Source organism: Nyctereutes procyonoides, unplaced genomic scaffold (assembly GCF_905146905.1).
Source record: "Nyctereutes procyonoides isolate TBG_1078 unplaced genomic scaffold, NYPRO_anot_genome, whole genome shotgun sequence".
NCBI lineage: Eukaryota > Metazoa > Chordata > Mammalia > Carnivora > Canidae > Nyctereutes > Nyctereutes procyonoides.
Genome location: NW_026575130.1, coordinates 14470131 through 14487600, shown reverse-complemented (window position 1 = coordinate 14487600; position 17470 = coordinate 14470131). Strand labels below are relative to the sequence as shown.

At 37.8% G+C, this 17470-nt stretch overlaps 1 protein-coding gene across 3 annotated transcripts in view; it reads left to right on the top strand.

Moving 5' to 3' along the window:
- Positions 1–17470, top strand: part of NFKB1 (nuclear factor kappa B subunit 1) — a 119276-nt gene that overhangs the window by 75009 nt on the left and 26797 nt on the right. For all 3 annotated transcript variants that reach the window (XM_055342467.1, XM_055342466.1, XM_055342465.1), the window contains exons 7-11: positions 4548–4711; positions 6545–6703; positions 8169–8273; positions 10484–10575; positions 11959–12097. In XM_055342467.1, coding sequence (XP_055198442.1) covers positions 4548–4711; positions 6545–6703; positions 8169–8273; positions 10484–10575; positions 11959–12097 — 659 coding nt within the window. The remainder of the gene's footprint in view (positions 1–4547; positions 4712–6544; positions 6704–8168; positions 8274–10483; positions 10576–11958; positions 12098–17470) is intronic.

Below are 17470 nucleotides of genomic sequence, written 5' to 3'. Positions count from 1 at the left end.
AATCTCCATACTGTTTTCCAGAGTGGCTACATGCTCAATTATCTTTTAAAAGAAATTGTAAATAAGGAAAAAAATATTTATATTGAACTACATATTTATCATTTGCAGTGCTCTTCATTCTGTTTCATAGATCAAGATTTCTGTCTGGTAGCATTTTCTCCTGCCCAACGACCCTCCTTTCCTTTTTCTTCTACTGCTGGTCTGCTGCTGATAAATTCTTCAGTTCTCATACATCATTAAACTCTTTATTTTGTCTCTGTTTTAGAAAGATATTTTTGAAGAGTATAGAATTCCATGTTGACAGTGTTCTTTACACTTTCTTAAAATATGCTGCCCCAGGGTCTTTTGGCTTGCCTTATTTCCAGACCTCTGCCATCATTCTGATATTTTGCTCCTTTCACATAGCGTGTCTTTTTTCTCTATCAGGTTTCCAGATTTTCTCTTCATTAGTTTTCATTTCTCTTTGCTAGTCTGAAGCAGTTTTATTATGGGCTTTAGTGTAGTTTTCTTCATGACTTTTTGTGTTTTGGAGTTCATTATGATTTTTTGATCTCTGGGTTTATAGTTTTTTATTAAATTTTAAAATCTGTCAGCCATTATTTTTTTTAATATTTTTTCCATCCGCTCCTCCTTTTCTTCTTCTTCTGAAACACCAACTACTTGTGTGTTTGGCTGTTTGAAATTGTCCCATAGCTCACTGGTGATCTATTATTTTTTTAAAATTGTTCTTTTTCCTGTGTTTCGTTTTGAATAGTTCTATTACCGTGTCCTCAAGTTCACTAATCCTCTTATCTGTAGTGTCTAACAAGCTCTTAATTCCATCTAGTGTGTTTTTCTTTCAGTGAATTCAGTTTTCATCTCTGTAGGTTTGTGTGATGTCTCTTTTATATCTTGCAGGTACTCCTTAACATATTAAAGCTTTTTACCCTCTTACCCATATGGAATATATCTATAGTAGCTATATTAATGTATGTTCTACAAATTTTGTGTTCTTTCTCATTTCTGGATCTGTTACTATTGATTGATTGTTATCCTAATTATGAGTTGCATTTTCCTACATCTTTGCATGCCTGGTAATTTTTGATTGAATGGCAGATATTTTGAATTTTGGACAGTTGCATGCTGGCTTTTTTTTTTTTTTTTGTATGCCTTTAAATATTTTTGAACATTTGGATGAAATTAAATTCAAGAACATTTTGATCCTTTCTAGACTTATTTCTAAGCTTTGTTAGGGAAAGTAGAGCAGCCTTTAGTCTAGGGTTAATTTGATGCTATAACTAAGCCAATAACTTTTTGAATATTCATCCTAATGATTCATGTATTACAAGGGTTCTTAAACTATTCCAGTTCCATGTGTGCTCCAAGAAATGTTTTGCCTGCCCCATTCTGGTGGTTTTTTCCCCAGTCTCACACACATGCTCTGATCAGTACTTAACTGAGACTCAAGGCAGGGCCATTGTACATCTCTGAATATATCTCTGTTTATGGCTCTTTCTTCTCTGGTTCTCTGCCTGTGAATTCTAGCCTCTTTGGCGTCTTCAAATTTTTAACTCTGTCTCCAAAACTCAGAGAGATTGCCAGGTCCTGGCTAGGGTCTCCCTTCCTCTGCTGCAGCCTGGAGACTCTATGCATTAAACCAGCATAATTGCAGGATTCATCTTAGTTGTTTGTCTTAAGGATCACGATCCTATGCTACCTGTTCTCCAGGGTTGGAAGACCATTTTTTCATGGGTTTCATCTTACTTACTTAAGGTAAAAGGTTCAATCTACTCCCATCACTAACTGAAACAGAAGATTGGCTTCTGTATTATTTCATTTATTACCAGAATAAAGAAATTATTCACATAAGGCTGATGCCCTTTTCACAGGGATTAGTTAAATAATATACATTAAAATTACTTTCAAAATGGCAAAGTGTAAAGTGTAACATAGGTGTTTGTCACTCTTGCTACCTATATATAGGTAGTTGTGGATGTTCTGTGTAGGAGTACAGCCTAAAAGGCCAAAAGATGAAGGTGTCGTTTCAGAAAAACTGCCTCTGCTTCCATACATATCAGTATGTCATGTTGCATATTTTTCTGTGCTGTATTCATGCATTCATTAATTCAACTGACATTTATTAGACACTCATATGACAAGCGCTGTTCTAGACATTAGAGATCTTTGACCTTGGGAGCTTATATTCTGTTGGTCTATTTTCTTCTTTGTGTATCTCAGCTATTCTAACCATTTTATTATTTATTTATTTATTTATTTATTTATTTATTTATTTATTTATTTTAGTGTAGCTGACACACAGTTACATTAGTTTCAGGTACACAAGATAGTGATTTGACAAATTTATACATCATGCTAGTTCATGTCCTACTTTTTTCTATCACTGTCTGGACACGTTTCTCATTGTGTCCCTGGACCTCTGTATGAATGCTCATCTCATTCTGCCTTCACCTCCTATATTTTCTTCCCCTAGTTCATCATTCATGCAGTATCTTATTCTTTGTTTCATCTAGTCCAGTTGTCATAATATTTCTGTCTTTCCTTTTTTTAAGATTTTATTTATTCATTTGAGAGAGAGAGAGAGAGAGAAGGAGCACAAGCAAGGGGAGAGGCAAGGGAGAGTCAGAGGGGGAGGGAGAAGCAGACTCCCCGCTGAGTTGGGAGCCCAACATGGGGCTAGATCCCAGGACCTGGAGATCATAACCTGAGCCAAAGGCAGACACTTAACCATCTGTCCCACCCAGGCACCCCTATTTCTGCCTTTCCATTACTAATCTTTTTTCTTTCTTTCTTTCTGGGTAAAAGCCAGAGCAAAAGAAAAGCTTTTGAAAAGCTTATAAGGCTTTAAAAGATCTGTGCCACCAGTTACCTCTTTTCAATTACTACTGACCTCTTGTTGATTTTCCTCCAGCAACTTTGGCCTCCTTGCCATTGTTATCTTTTGAAAACACCAGTCATGTCTGACCTCAGGGTCTTTGCATTTGCTATTCCTTCTGTCTTGATACTGTTCTTCATATATCCACATCTTTTCCCTCACTCTCTTATTTTTTTAAAATTTTTATTTATTTATGATAGTCACACACACACACACACACACACACACAGAGAGAGAGAGAGAGAGAGAGAGAGAGAGAGAGGCAGAAACATAGGCAGAGGGACATAGGCAGGCTCCACGCACTGGGAGCCCGACATGGGATTCGATCCCAGGTCTCCAGGATCGCGCCCTGGGCCAAAGGCAGGCGCCAAACCGCTGCGCGACCCAGGGATCCCCTCCCTCACTCTCTTAAAGTCTTTGCTCAGTTGCCATCTTTTCAATGAGGCTTTTTCTGACCTCTCCCTATTTTAAAACATCGTATCTTATATTACTGCCTTTCCTTTTCTCCATCCCTAACTTATTTTTCTTGGTAACGCTTACTACCTTCTAAATTATGGAGCTGAACAAATATTTGTTGAATGAACGAGTCTCTTTGGTAAAGGACATTTTTATTTGTTGAATTATATTTATTGAACATACTTTTTTGTTTCATGTATGTGTGTTTCATATTTTTTAAATGAATGGCTGAAGTATTTCATATTTTTTCTTTAAGATCCCTTAACTTACTTTATTTAGCTTATTAACATGTTTTTGCCCAAAAGGTATGTAGGCTTCATAAGATAAAAGGTTCTCTATCCTGAATCCATGTAAGAATTGGATGGCATTCTAGTAGTAATAAATAATTCCATCCTTACAGATAACCAAAGAGGAAATGGCACTCCATTTAAAACCCTTCTAGAAACCCAAGGATGATCCAAATGAAAAAAGAAAAAAAAATCCTTCCAAATAAAACATTCCTCTTTTTTTTTTTTAAGACTTTATTTATTTATTCCTGAGAGACAGAGAGAGAGAGAGAAAGAGGCAGAGACACAGGCAGAGGGAGAAGCAGGCTCCATGCAGGGAGCCCAATAAGGGACTCGATCCTGGGACTCCAGGATCAGGCCCTGGGCTGAAGGCAGCGCTAAACCCCTGAGCCCCCCGTGCTGCCCATTCCTCTTATTCTTTAAAACAAAACAAAACAAACAAACAAAAAAATAATAAATAAATTAAAAAAAAACAAAACAAAAAACTAAGTTACTACTATATTCAGAATTTTTTTTAAAAATTTAAACAACTCTCCTAGAAAATACTTTAAAATGAGACTGGGTAAAACTTCCTTACTAAAATGTGTGTGTGTGTGTGTGTGTGTGTGTGTGTACCCCACTCCCATAATCATTTGAAAGTGTAATAAACCCTGAAAACCAAAAGATTTTGCTCAGTTTGCTAGACTCATTTGGTGGCAAAACCCAATCTGACCTAATGTGCAGTGATTTATAGTCTTTATTATTCCATTTGGTGAGTCTACCTTATATGTTCCACTGCAGAAATAGTAAGGTGTTTGATTATAGTGTGGGCTCCAGCAACCAAGGGCCTGTGGAATTTTTTAAAAGCCACCGTGCTAATGGAAAACCGGACTCTTCATTATCGACTGCCTAACTTTTGGTGATGGTTGTTGCTGTTACTGCTTTTTCTCCAGCTTTGCAAACCTGGGTATACTTCATGTGACAAAGAAAAAAGTATTTGAAACACTGGAAGCACGAATGACAGAGGCATGTACGAAGGGCTACAATCCTGGCCTTTTAGTGCATCCGGATCTCGCCTATCTGCAAGCGGAAGGCGGAGGAGACCGGCAGCTTACAGGTGAGCTTCTTCTCCCTACTTCGGTCCCCTGAGGTCAGGCTCTTCTTTGCTCATGTGTAGACCACACACTCTTCCGTATGTCCCAGACCGTACCTCAAGCTGCTACCCCACTTTCCCTGCTCAGAAACCTTTGATGGCATCCTGCTATTTTCTAGAATAAAATCTGTGCCTCTGTGGCCTAGTTTACCAAGCCCTCACTCAGTTTGGCCCCAGCCGGTTTTTCCAGCTTTACCTCCAATTGCACCATGTACCTCCTCTCCTCATCAGCTCCCTCTGAACACCTGATACATCTTCACACCTTTGTATGTGTCTTCCTCTACCTACCTAAAGCACGTACCCTGCCCTCTTCAGCCTGTCAAAACCAACTCATAATTCAACACTTAGTTCCTCTGTTTTAGTTTCCCACCATTTTACCTCCTGCTGTTCACCTTCTTATAAGGAACCTCTTTGGTCTCTTCGTACTCTTCAGGCACATCATAAACTATTCTCTTTCTTGTAAAAATGCTAAGATTTTATGTTTTCCTGCTTTTATCTATATTTTTTTCTTTCAGCCCCAATCCTTGTCCTACCCACCTGTGCCATTGCTGCTTTTACATGTTGTCCATTAGTCTGGTCACCCTGTTGTCATCCGATACTCAGGCGACCCCAAACCAATTGCTGTTATTTCACTAAACACATTCTGACATCCAGACTCAAAACCTTCACATCAACTTTGAATCCTCCTCCTTGCTTATGCTGTATCTCCAGTCTGTAGCTCCACTCTTCTGTCCTCTTTCTAGCAAGTTCCACTGCCCACTCTGTTTTTCTTGCTCTGCTGCTATCCATCTCCACCTCTGAACCAGTTTACACCCTGTGGCCAGATGAATCTTTCAAAAGCCCCTGCCACACCACTGCTCAGTATCTCCCTGCTGCCTACAAAATCCAAATTCGGTAAGCTGGCATTTTTAGGCCTTTCAAGACCTGGCCCCGTGTGCATTTCCAATGCTCTTTCCCACTACACCCCTTCACATCAAACTGAATTATTCCGTAGAAGCACCAGGAATTCTCATTTCCTCACCTTGGCATATTCTTTCTGTTTTTGCTGTTCCCTCTTCCTGGAATGCCTTTATGTACCGCTTTCATAAGTTCAAGTTGTACCAGCCCTTCAAGATATAGAGCATATGTCTCTTCTGCTCCAAAGCCTCTGGGTTCTTCCCTCCTTTGTAATTCCATCTCTCTTCACTTGTAGCTCTTTTACAGTACTCACCACCTTTGGTGATACTATAAGTTAAATACAGCTGGATCCATCAGCACGAAGCTCCATCTGGAGGCGAGGAAGGAGTCCGATGCAATGGAGCTACTCAGTTTCTCCAGAAGCACTTTTTGAGTACTTCCTATGTGCCAGGCACTGTGCGAGGCACGGTGAAATGAACATGGTCCCTGTGCTAGGGAGCTTTTGGAATACTTATTTTCACATTTCACAATACAACTGATGCCTAATCAGCTTATTGTGGTATCACATCTTTTGTGGCTTCAGCTGTAATGTCTTGTAGGGAGAAAAATGAGAATTCAGGAGAGGATAAGAAAGGAGAGAGCCAGTGGAGGACAGTTTTCACTATTTCACTATATTCACAGAAAATACAGGGAGGGCTTCTCTGGATACCTTTAATTTGGATGACATACATGAAACCGTTTTTAAAATTTTATTAGCAATACAAATAATTTCAAAAGAAAAAAACAGGTTTTTATTTTCAATTTATATTCTTTATTTGGGCTTTATAAAGACTTCTTATCTAAAACATTCATGCTTTACTCTTTCCCTGGGCACGAATGCGCTGTGCTGTATGGTCCCAGATCGGGAAAAGGAGATCATCCGCCAGGCAGCTCTTCAGCAGACAAAGGAGATGGACCTCAGTGTGGTGCGGCTCATGTTTACAGCTTTTCTTCCAGATAGCACCGGCAGCTTCACAAGGCGCCTGGAACCCGTAGTGTCAGATGCCATCTACGACAGCAGTGAGTACTTGACTTCTAACTGGAGGCAGCTTGGTATAGTGTCAAGTACAGACTTTCAACCCAGCCCTGGCAGTTACTTACTAGCTCAGAGTCCCAGGGCAAGTAACCAAATCATTTGGAGCCTCACATTTGACATCTACAAATGGGAATACTAAAATCTAGCTGGAAAAGTTGACGTCTAGATTAAAAGTGAATATTATGAGGTGAGCAATAAATGTGGTTCTCCTTCCTCAAATGGGCATGCTAGTCTTTCACATGCCATTTGATGATGGCAAATCTTTTATTATTCATGAATTTTTTGCCATGAGGATATATTATTGGTGCTCCTAGAAAAAGACCTCAATATTTTTTGTTGAGGCTCTAAAGAGATGTTAATAAAAACAACTATTATTCTCATCCATCTTCGTACTTGCATGTTCTAGCTTTTAATAAGATAAGAACTACATTTTAACCAAATGAGTAGTGTGGACAGCATGTGACTTCAAAATTCTATTTCAGTCTGTAGTTCCTAGAACTTTTTAAGAGTTTTACCATGGTCTTCAACCTTTACCATGCACATTTCTTGTTTGGTATGCATGGGATTTATTAAACAAATCAAAGAAGCCTGCAAGTGTGGTACTTAGGCTCACTGAAAGTTTATAGAGTTTGGTCTAAGTAGAAAACTCCATGCCCCAAGTACAACAACTGGCCAAATTCTTTAATTTAAACAAGTTTGAAGGGAAGTGAAAGAGTTATAAAATGATGTAGACTTGTATACTAAAGATCACCTTAAAATGCAGCTGTGGGAGGAAAAAAAAAAGGAAGCTTTATACTAGTACCACAAGAAACTTTTGCCCCAACCACACAGAATTCTAATTTAGTCTGGGGAAAAGAACTATAACCTCTCCCTTTTTCTTTTCTGTAAAATAAGAATGTATAAGTAGCTTAAGAAAATTGTATTTTTTCTAAATTTTGAAGACTCTTGTAAACAGCCTATCGGTAACATGGAAATAATTGAAGGTCTTGACCTACATGAAATTCCACAAATCCATTGGCTTGGTACTTCCTGAAACATCAGAAAAGTTCTTTCTCTTTCTGTATGAATCTTTCTTACTGTCTTAGTGGGAGACACAAATACTGTTCCTTTCTGCCTAGTCTGTTTGGGTAGTAATGAATAATCCATGTTCAAGAAGTGAGGACTTCTGAGGACTTCCAGAAGCTTTTTTATTTGTATCCTTGTTAAAGCAATGTAAATGAAGACATCAGTTTATTTTTAATTAAAGTATAATTAACATAACAGTATCATATTCCTTTTACACATAGAACATATTGATTTGACAGTTTTATACATTGCTCAATGCTCACCACGATAAACTATTTGAACTTTGTTTTGGTTAATGTGTGCTAAGGGCCAGGTTTCCCATAAGAGATTGACTTATGAAGCTGAGAATAAATTGTGATGTTGTTGTTTTTCTCCTGTGATCAGAAGCCCCCAATGCGTCCAACTTGAAAATTGTAAGAATGGACAGGACAGCTGGATGCGTAACAGGAGGGGAAGAAATTTATCTTCTCTGTGACAAGGTTCAGAAAGGTAAATATATTCTCCCATCTCAAGATGTGGAATGTAATTCTGAGTGTGTCTGTAAGTCACTTTTTGGCAGTAGATTCAGTAATATCCCTTTTCTACATGGAACTCTTTTAGAAAATGTACACATTTCACCTCTTCCAAGTGTGTCTGTGGGTTTTTTTTAAGCTGACTAATTAATTTTAAAACCTTCAATGGAAGTAAAGAGAAATAAAAAAAATAGTGATCATTGTAATCAGTGATATTTTAATATTTCTGTACTTTAAACTTTGGTATCTGAACTTAAACTAGAATAAATGAGTAATAGCCCATGTTTCACACACACATGCCACACAGAATAAATAATATTTTATATAGTATAAAATTGTTAATTTAATTTATCTTATAAGGCTTCATTGCAACACTGAGAGGGCTTCTCCAAAACTTTCATGTGACACTCTGATGTCAATTAAGAAAAAGAGAATAAGGACTATAGGGAAATTCTCAGAGCATGTTTCTCATAATTTTCACTTTCAGAAGAGGTTCTTGGCATTTACCTTTCATTAGCAATGGTACAAGATTTATAAATAAACAAAAGCTGAAAGCAATTGTAGTATTTTCTCAAACAGCTCATTTTTAAAATACAGTAATAAAGTTCTACTCATGACAAAGTGGTGAGCGTTTTCAAAGTAAAGAATGCATAACTGAAAATATAGCTACTAAATAAAAGAATGATGGCTAAAAAAAAGAAATAAATAAATAAAAAGAAAGAAAGAACATTATCATTCGAGGAAAATGGCCTGAGATTAAAAAGTCAGAAAAAGATGGGATCATATTTTAAGGTAAAGCTATATGTATCTTTATCTGAAAAAAGTTTCCACTGTCTCTGCATAATCTGGTATCAGCCTTCTTTTAACCCATTCTATCCAGTAATATGTGTACATTCAGTGAGTAAACACAATCTGAGTACCTTTGCTTATTAATGTGATTCTTAATCATCATCATTACATTGGAGTGGCTCATTAAGAAAAATCTTGTACCTGGCTTGAAGAGTCTGAATAACTAGGTCCAGTTTAGTCCTACCTGAAGGCAAAGGAATTGACCAGGAGCTAATGAGATGTTTTATCCAACCCTAATATTCCTAAAATTCTATTTATTTATTTATTTTTTAAAGATTTTATTTATTTATTCATGAGAGACACACAGAGAGAGAGAGAGAGAGAGAGAGAGAGGCAGGGACACAGGCAGAGGGAGAAGCAGGCTCCATGCTGGGAGCCCGATGTGGGACTCGATCCCGGCGCTCCAGGATCACGCCCAGGCTGAAGGCGGCGCTAAACCGCTGAGCCACCTGGGCTGCCCGTAAATTCTATTTAAATAGAAATATGAACTTAGTTTTCATAAGTCAATAGTGCAGTCCTTCCTATAAAAATGAGAAGTGAAGCCAGGGAGATGCCAATCTGAGTTATATTATGATATTTCTGCAGAAGTAGAATCCATGACAGAAGTGTAAAATTTAGGCATTCTAATCTCATCCAAAGGAACTTGACTGATACAATATTTTTAACAACTTGTCAGTATGGACTGATAAAGTATCATAGGGAAGCAGCATAGTAGAATGTTTATGAGCCTGGAATCTGTGTTCAAATTCTGACTTTCTCCATTTACTAGCTATTCAACCTTGGATAAGTCACTTAACCTCCATGGACTACAGTTTCTCTTCCGCATAATGAAGATATTAATAGTATACCTGCGTTGCAGTTACTGTGAAGATGAAATCAGTTAATGTGTACATATAAATCCTTAAAATAGTGCCTGCCATATAGTATACTTTACTAAGTATACTTAACTTTAACTTCATATAAGTTAAATATTATTATGTAGATCCATATGGAGTTTGAACCACCTTTGGGGATTATAATACTCCTCAGTATCCTTCATATTTCTCAGGAGTGAATTGGGCTAGTGATGGAAAGTGGGAAGGTCAAAAAGACTAAGTAAGAGAAAAGGCAGACTGAAGAGGTAAATCTGGTATTCTCTGAATGTAAATGAAACTCAAGATCCATTAGTGTGGTAACAAAAAAATTCAGTAATTTGTGAAAATTTTAAAAGGTTTTAAAAGTATCTTTCATATTCTTTTTTTTTTTTAAGTTTAAATACATAGTAGGTAGAATCTGGAAACAGCAGGCTTATAAATATTATTTCTCCATGTGAAATTATATACCTAAATGTGATTGCAGATGACATCCAGATTCGATTTTATGAAGAAGAGGAAAATGGTGGGATCTGGGAAGGATTTGGGGATTTTTCCCCCACAGATGTTCATAGACAAGTAAGTGGATTATGGTGATGGTGATGATTTTTCATTTTCTGTCCTGTTGAAGTTCAGTTCTTAATTTCCATGTACAAAAAAGAAAAAAATCATAAATATTTATTTAATTTGCATAAAAGGATACTATTTTTAAGACTCTTGAAGGTTTTCCAGAAAAGTTATCTACCATAGAATTATGAGAAAGGCCTTAGACCACTGGCTCTGAGACCTTGTCAAGACATTTCATTTGGGTGTCTGATCACCTAACCATTAGGCAATGGCCCTTGGATCCTTTAGTGGAACTATTTTAAGTATTTGCATTAGTCTGTTCAGACTGCCATAACAAAATGCCATCGACTGGGTGTATTAAGCAACAGAAATTTATTTTGTCACAGTTCTGGAGGCTAGAAGTCCCAGATCAAGGCCCGACAGGGTCGGTTCCTGGTGAGAGCTTTCTTCTCCTAGCATGCAGACAGCCACCTTCTGGCTGTGTCCCCACATGGCAGAGAGAAGAGAGTAAGTAAGCTCTTGGTGTCTCTTCCTATAAGAACACTAAAATCTTGTCAAGTCACAACCCTACCCTCATGACCTCATTTAACCATAATTACTTCCATAAAAGCTCTTTCTCCAAATATAGCCACACTAAGGGTTAGGGCTTCAGCATATGAATTTTGAGGGGACACAGTTGGTGCATTAAGTGTTCACCAGAGTAATTATGATGAGACCTCCTAATGAGATGTTCTAATGAAAAGCATTGAAAGGAAGAGTCTGCTACTTGAGGCTGATATCCTCATAATCAATCAAGAGTTCCCAGTGACAACTGAGTATATGAGTAAGAAATGAAAATGCTGTATCCCATCTTAATCACTCTGAGTGATTGAGAAATACTATTTTCACTCCCCAAAGTTGGAAGCAATCCAAATGTACATCAGGAAGTGGCCAGTTAAATAATGGTGTATTGTGTGATGGAGTATTATGCACTTATTAAAGAGAATGAGTAATCTATGAACTAATACGGAAAAAATCTCAGAAGTATAACATTAAAATTTTTTAAAGATATAAAACAAAGTGGATATAAAAAAGAATGTTCATGTTTGCATATGCATAAAAAAACTTTGGGAGAATACAAAAGGAATTAATAAGGTGTCGTGTTTCCCTCTGGGAGCAGGCTCACAGTAGGAATTGCCTGGATTGGAGTGCTAGGGGTGGCAAGGAGAATTTTCAGTGAATGCCATTGTGTCACAATGTATGAGTATAGAATTCTGGGTTTGTAACTTTCTCTAGGTTGCTGTATTTTTTAGTAAATATGTCTAAACATTGGGCATAAAGAATACATTTAATGAGTAGCATTGCTGGGAGAAAAAAGTGGGCCTACCCCAACATTTGGATCTTTGTATCCTGCAGTTTGCCATCGTCTTCAAAACGCCAAAGTATAAAGATGTCAACATCACAAAACCAGCCTCTGTGTTCGTCCAGCTTCGGAGGAAATCTGATTTGGAAACTAGTGAACCCAAACCTTTTCTCTACTACCCTGAAATCAAAGGTAACTTGGTTGCTTACATACTTGTGCTTGTTCCCATTAAAGGACAAAGCTGATTAGAAAAGATCTGTTGGCCACTTCCTTTGAATGACTTCCTAGGAATTGGCCCCTGGACCCATGGTACTTATTTTTAGGGAAGAGAGAAGTGATATACTATTTTGGGGTTCATGGAATTAAGACCAGCCTTTCAAAACAATGCTATTTGCTATTTTTTTTTTTTTACCAAACTTGTATGAGATTTAGATATTTGAGAATTGGTCTTTGAATCTGAGAGTCTGTAATTTGTTGAGGATCTTGGGGTTCAGGCAGCTGAGATGGAATGATAGCTTCCTATTCAGGAGAATCAGCCATTCCATCAACTGACCTCAGGCAATAGAACAGGAGACTCAGCCACCATGCAGTGTGGAACCATAAAAATGAATGAAGCACCAATCTTTTCCTCACAAAAGATACCCAAGAAGGGGAAAGAATAGTCTCCTTGCATAGTTATAATGTGAATTATGATTTTGATAAGCTCCAAAGAGAAACATCCACAAACACATATGAGAATGCTGAGGACTGTTGATTTGAAAGAAGCCATGAAGAAGTCAGTTTCTTCAAGGTCCTTCAGCCTGGGTGGGGGTAAGGGGTGCCAGTGTATTTCAGTAGCTGTGTGAGAAACAAGGAAAGAAAAGGGTTTCCTGGGCTTAGGGGACTAGAGGAGCTAAACAATTAGTGTTTGTTCAGAAAGAAGTGAGCCTTGTGAGCACCAGAATGGACCACTGAAGGCCAGGGCCAGGCTCAGAAGTACTGTGATTGGCAGCTGAAGAGCTCTGATTGACTCTGGAGAGGGTAATGACCAGGCCTGTTTGGATTTGGAATGTTGGCTCTGACTTCCTTCTGTGGACACTGAGACTATCTGAGCAGCAGATAAGGAGTACAAGTCCAACAGACAAGTCCAAACAGTAATGCAAGAGTCCATGTGAGAAATGGTGAGGTTCATAAAGATATTAGTGCAAAGAATGAAAGGAGAAGGTGGTGTCAAGAAGACCCAGATGCTGGTTGAGGTAGGAGGTGAAGGAAAAATTGGGGAATCATAGATGGTTTGAGGAATCCCAGCCTAGGACAATTGTTATGTGGTTGAATTGATGAAACAATCAAGGGAGCAAAAAAGTAGGTTTGAGTGGGCAAAGAAGGACCTCAATTTAAAATATGTTGCATTTTAGGTTCCTCTGGCAAATTCCTAACAAGCCAATCAAAAGATAGGACTGGAAATCCAGAGGGCAGGGTGGGAAATTCAGCATTGAGAATCCTCTCAGAATGAGTCTGATAGACTCCTAAATGAGATAATTGTTCAAAGATATTTCTTAACCTAGATCCAGTGACTCCCAAGGAGGGGCGGAGGTCTTTAAAGTTAAGAAATGGACTTTGATATAATCAGCTTTCTTTATAATCCTATTTTGTATTTTACATATACAACTATGATTCTGAGAAGAGATCCATAGACTTCGCAGGACTGAAAAAGGAGTCCTAGCACAAACAAAATCAGAAATCCCTGGATTAGAGGGAGGTCACAGGGGGAGGTCAATGAAATGATTATTACAGGGCACATCCTGACTGGCATCTGAAGCCACAAAGGTGCCATAGTGATGATCCATATGGGTGTTGGATCCTGTGATAAAAACATGTGATGCGTATTCCTTGAAGAGAGGTGCTTTTCCTAGAATTTGTGTTGTGGCAGAGGCATTTAGAAGATAATTCCATGAGTTCTTGTTTCTTTTCAGAGGTTATGACCTGTCCACTGATGGACCCAATTGATAGTGCATTCCATTACCATGGTGTGAAAACATTGTCAACAGAAGAGCCTTTTTTTCCCCCATCCACATAAAATTTCATGCAAAATCCCAGGACATTTGCCTGATGGCCTCTGGTTAAAGTGGAAGTGGGGAGCCAACCCATTCAGCCTTCCCAGAAGCCCATCTACCCTTATTTCTCCACCCAGCAATAGCCTGAGGTCTTCCAGATGCTGCAGATGAAAATCACTGCTTTCAATTAAACACTCTTCTTTAATAGATACAGAAGAGAAATATGGCTAATTTGGGGGGACTTTCTGAGGGAAAAAATAGATTTCTTCTCCTAAAATATGTCTTAACATAATGTCAGTTCTTCTCAACACAGAGGATTATATTTTAAAAGGATACCAAGATTATCTACACATGTATGAGCCTAGAAACTTACAAAGCTGAGCTTGGTTTCTAGGCTGCCTGTCTACCTTTTCCAGTAGTATCTGTTCATCAAAAGAGTAAGATGCAGCAGGGGCATGTTCAGACATTCATCCGTAATAGGATTTATCAGATGCTGGGGTTAAAGAATGGGGTCTCCTGAAGTTCAAAATCCCCACCTGCATGCTTCAAACACTTTCAGACTGTCATTGACTAAAAGCTCCATGTAATACAAACAAATAAGAAGAACCATGTGGAAAAATAAAGAGTTAGAAGTTGAGCTCCACAGAAAGAATGGCCAAAATACATTGTGATAAGTCGTGTGAGACTAGAAATGTTTTATTGAAGGTAACAAATTACCTTAGTAAAACTGTCTGGATTATAAAATCCCAAGATGAAATAATCACAAAGAGCAATTATCACACTAGGCATATGACTGGTCAGAAAAGTAGCAGGCCATTTAATATAAGAGTGAGTGTATGAAAGTGAATCCAAACTATACAACCCAGGGAATCATTGTATACATTTTTTAGAAGTTATTAGACACACCTTCCACTGCTCCAGCACCTGCAGTCCCTCCCTATGTCATTACCTAATTTTGTATTATTCATCATTTTTATCAATATGTAAAATTGTCTTATCTATTAATTTATATATCTATTGTCTTCTTCCATCTCCAATAGGAAAAATTTTCTTTAAGTCACAGATTTGGTCTTTCATGTTCATTGCTGCATTTCCAACATCTAGAACAAAATAAATTTTATATATATATATATATATATATATATATATATATATATATTTCTTTTTTTTTTTTAAGTAGGCTCTACGCCCATGTGGGGCTTGAATTTACGATGCTGAGATCAAGAGATGTGTGTGTGCTCTACTGACTGATCCAGCCAGGCACCCCTTAATATATGTCATATGGTAGATGCTGAGATATATCTGAAAGCTGACTTATTTTTTTAAGGTTTTTATTTTGATTACAGTAGTTAACATGCAGTGTAATATTAGTTTCAGGTGTACGATGTAGTGATTCAACACTTCCATACATCACCCAGGGCTCATCACAGCAAGTGCTCTCCTTAATCCCGATCACCTATTTCATCATCACCCCAACATACCTCCCCTCTGGTAACCATCAGTTTGTTCTCTGTAATTAAAAGTCTGTTTCTTGATTTATTTCTCTCTCTCTTTACTTTTTCTTTGCTTGTTTGTTTTGTTAAATTCCACATGAGTGAAATCATATAATCGTATATTTGTCTCTCTCTGACTGACTTATATCGTATAGCATAATGCTTTCTAGCTCCATCCATGTTGTTGCAGAAGGCAAGATTTCATTCTTATTTATGGCTGAATAATATTCCATTTTATATATGTGTGTATTATCACACACACACACACACCATCTTTATCCATTCATTAATCAATGGACACTTGAACTGCTTCCATATCCTGGCTCTTGTAAATATGAAAGGTGACTTATTGATTGACTGACCAAGTTGCCATCCTCATCCAAAAGGCTAGTAACTTCTTGGGTGCCATCAAGGAGGACATCAAGCAAAGAAATATAACATATTCCTTTTTATTTTATAGCTAGCCCAGAACTCTGCACCCTGTATGGTTATTGACATTATACCTCATACAAACTTCACAAAGATGGTTGGGTTTAGGGAAGACAATTAAAATAATAAGAGAGGGATGATTGAAAAGGGAAGAAGAGAGTTGAGGAACTGCTGTGTGTAAGCAAAAAAGACCATGTGATTTTTCAGTCTGAAAAGATAAAGATTCAGAAGAAATGTAATAATAATATTTAAATTATGAAAGGAATGCAGACATCTTTACTAGAATACTTAGAACCTGGAAATGAGAGTGAAGTCCTTTTAAGGCATACACATAGCATAAAGGGGTAAAAACTAAAAGTGCATCTAGATAATAGTTTGTGAACTAAACTGTTATCATAATCACCAGTTATTAAAAGAAACAGAGGAACCCCTTGGTGGCTCAGTGAATTAGGTGTCCGACTCTTGGTTGCAATTCAGGTGGTGATCTTGCAATCATGAGATCAAGCCCCAATGGGGCACTACACTGGGCACGGAGTCGGCGTCAGATTCTCTCTCCATCTCCCTCCTGCTCACCCTCTCTATCTTTTAAGTAAATGAATAAAATCTTTAAAGTGAGGGGTGGACAGGGTGTGGGGGGAGGAAAGCAGAGATATTTTGGGGCATTTCCCAAAGAAGGGCAGCCTAATATAATGGAAAGCTGACTAGACTTTGGATCTGATCCTCACCATGCCCTGACCTCTGACAAGTCCCTTAATCATCCTAGCTTCAATTTCCTCTTCTGTAAAAGGAGGGCTTATAGTAAGTGACCACTTTGGTCCCTTCTAGAATAGATTGATGTTTCGTAGTACAACCCATGGTGCCACTGTCAAAGGCAGACCACAAAGATAAATGAATACAATGGGAAAATGTCCATGGTCACTTCCGGGGAAATTTAGACTACAGATTCTTTTATTTAAAAACTTGTGAGAATGAAATTTTCTGTATCAGTTTCTTGACATTGAAATCTTAATGAATATAGGATAGTTGGTATTTTTTAAGTCGACTCAAAAATTCCCATTTTATAGTGAACATCTGTTTTCTAAGTCCAAAGGAGTAAGCAGCAAATACCAAATGCTTTGCTAGAAAGTATGTCAGTAGATAACATTTATCCCTGAAGATGAATGAAGTTGTCTGCTTCCCTCTTGTATTTCATATTTCATATTTCTATGTGAGATCAACAGTTTATAGGATGAGTAATAAGTATGACTATTAGTTGGTTATAGTCAATGGATGAAAAAATTTTATAAATCAGTCCAAAACCTTTGATAAGGACATTTAAAGTTTCTCCACTTTGAGGCCAACCCTTTCTAGTGGAAGCACTTTCTCTTCAAGTTGACCCACATTGGCTTTCTTCCTAACACGTCTGGATACAATCCATTTTTAAACGATTATTTTATGGGTGTTTCTCTGTATCCTACTTTTCCATGCTTCAGTCTTCCAGCTGCACTGAGGTGACTGTGAGGTAATCAGTAGGAGAAATCTCTTGAGCCCTGAGATGACTGGAACAATCACAGATTTAGAAGTAAGTGAAGATCTTTTTGAACATAAACAATGGCCAGAATCAACATTGA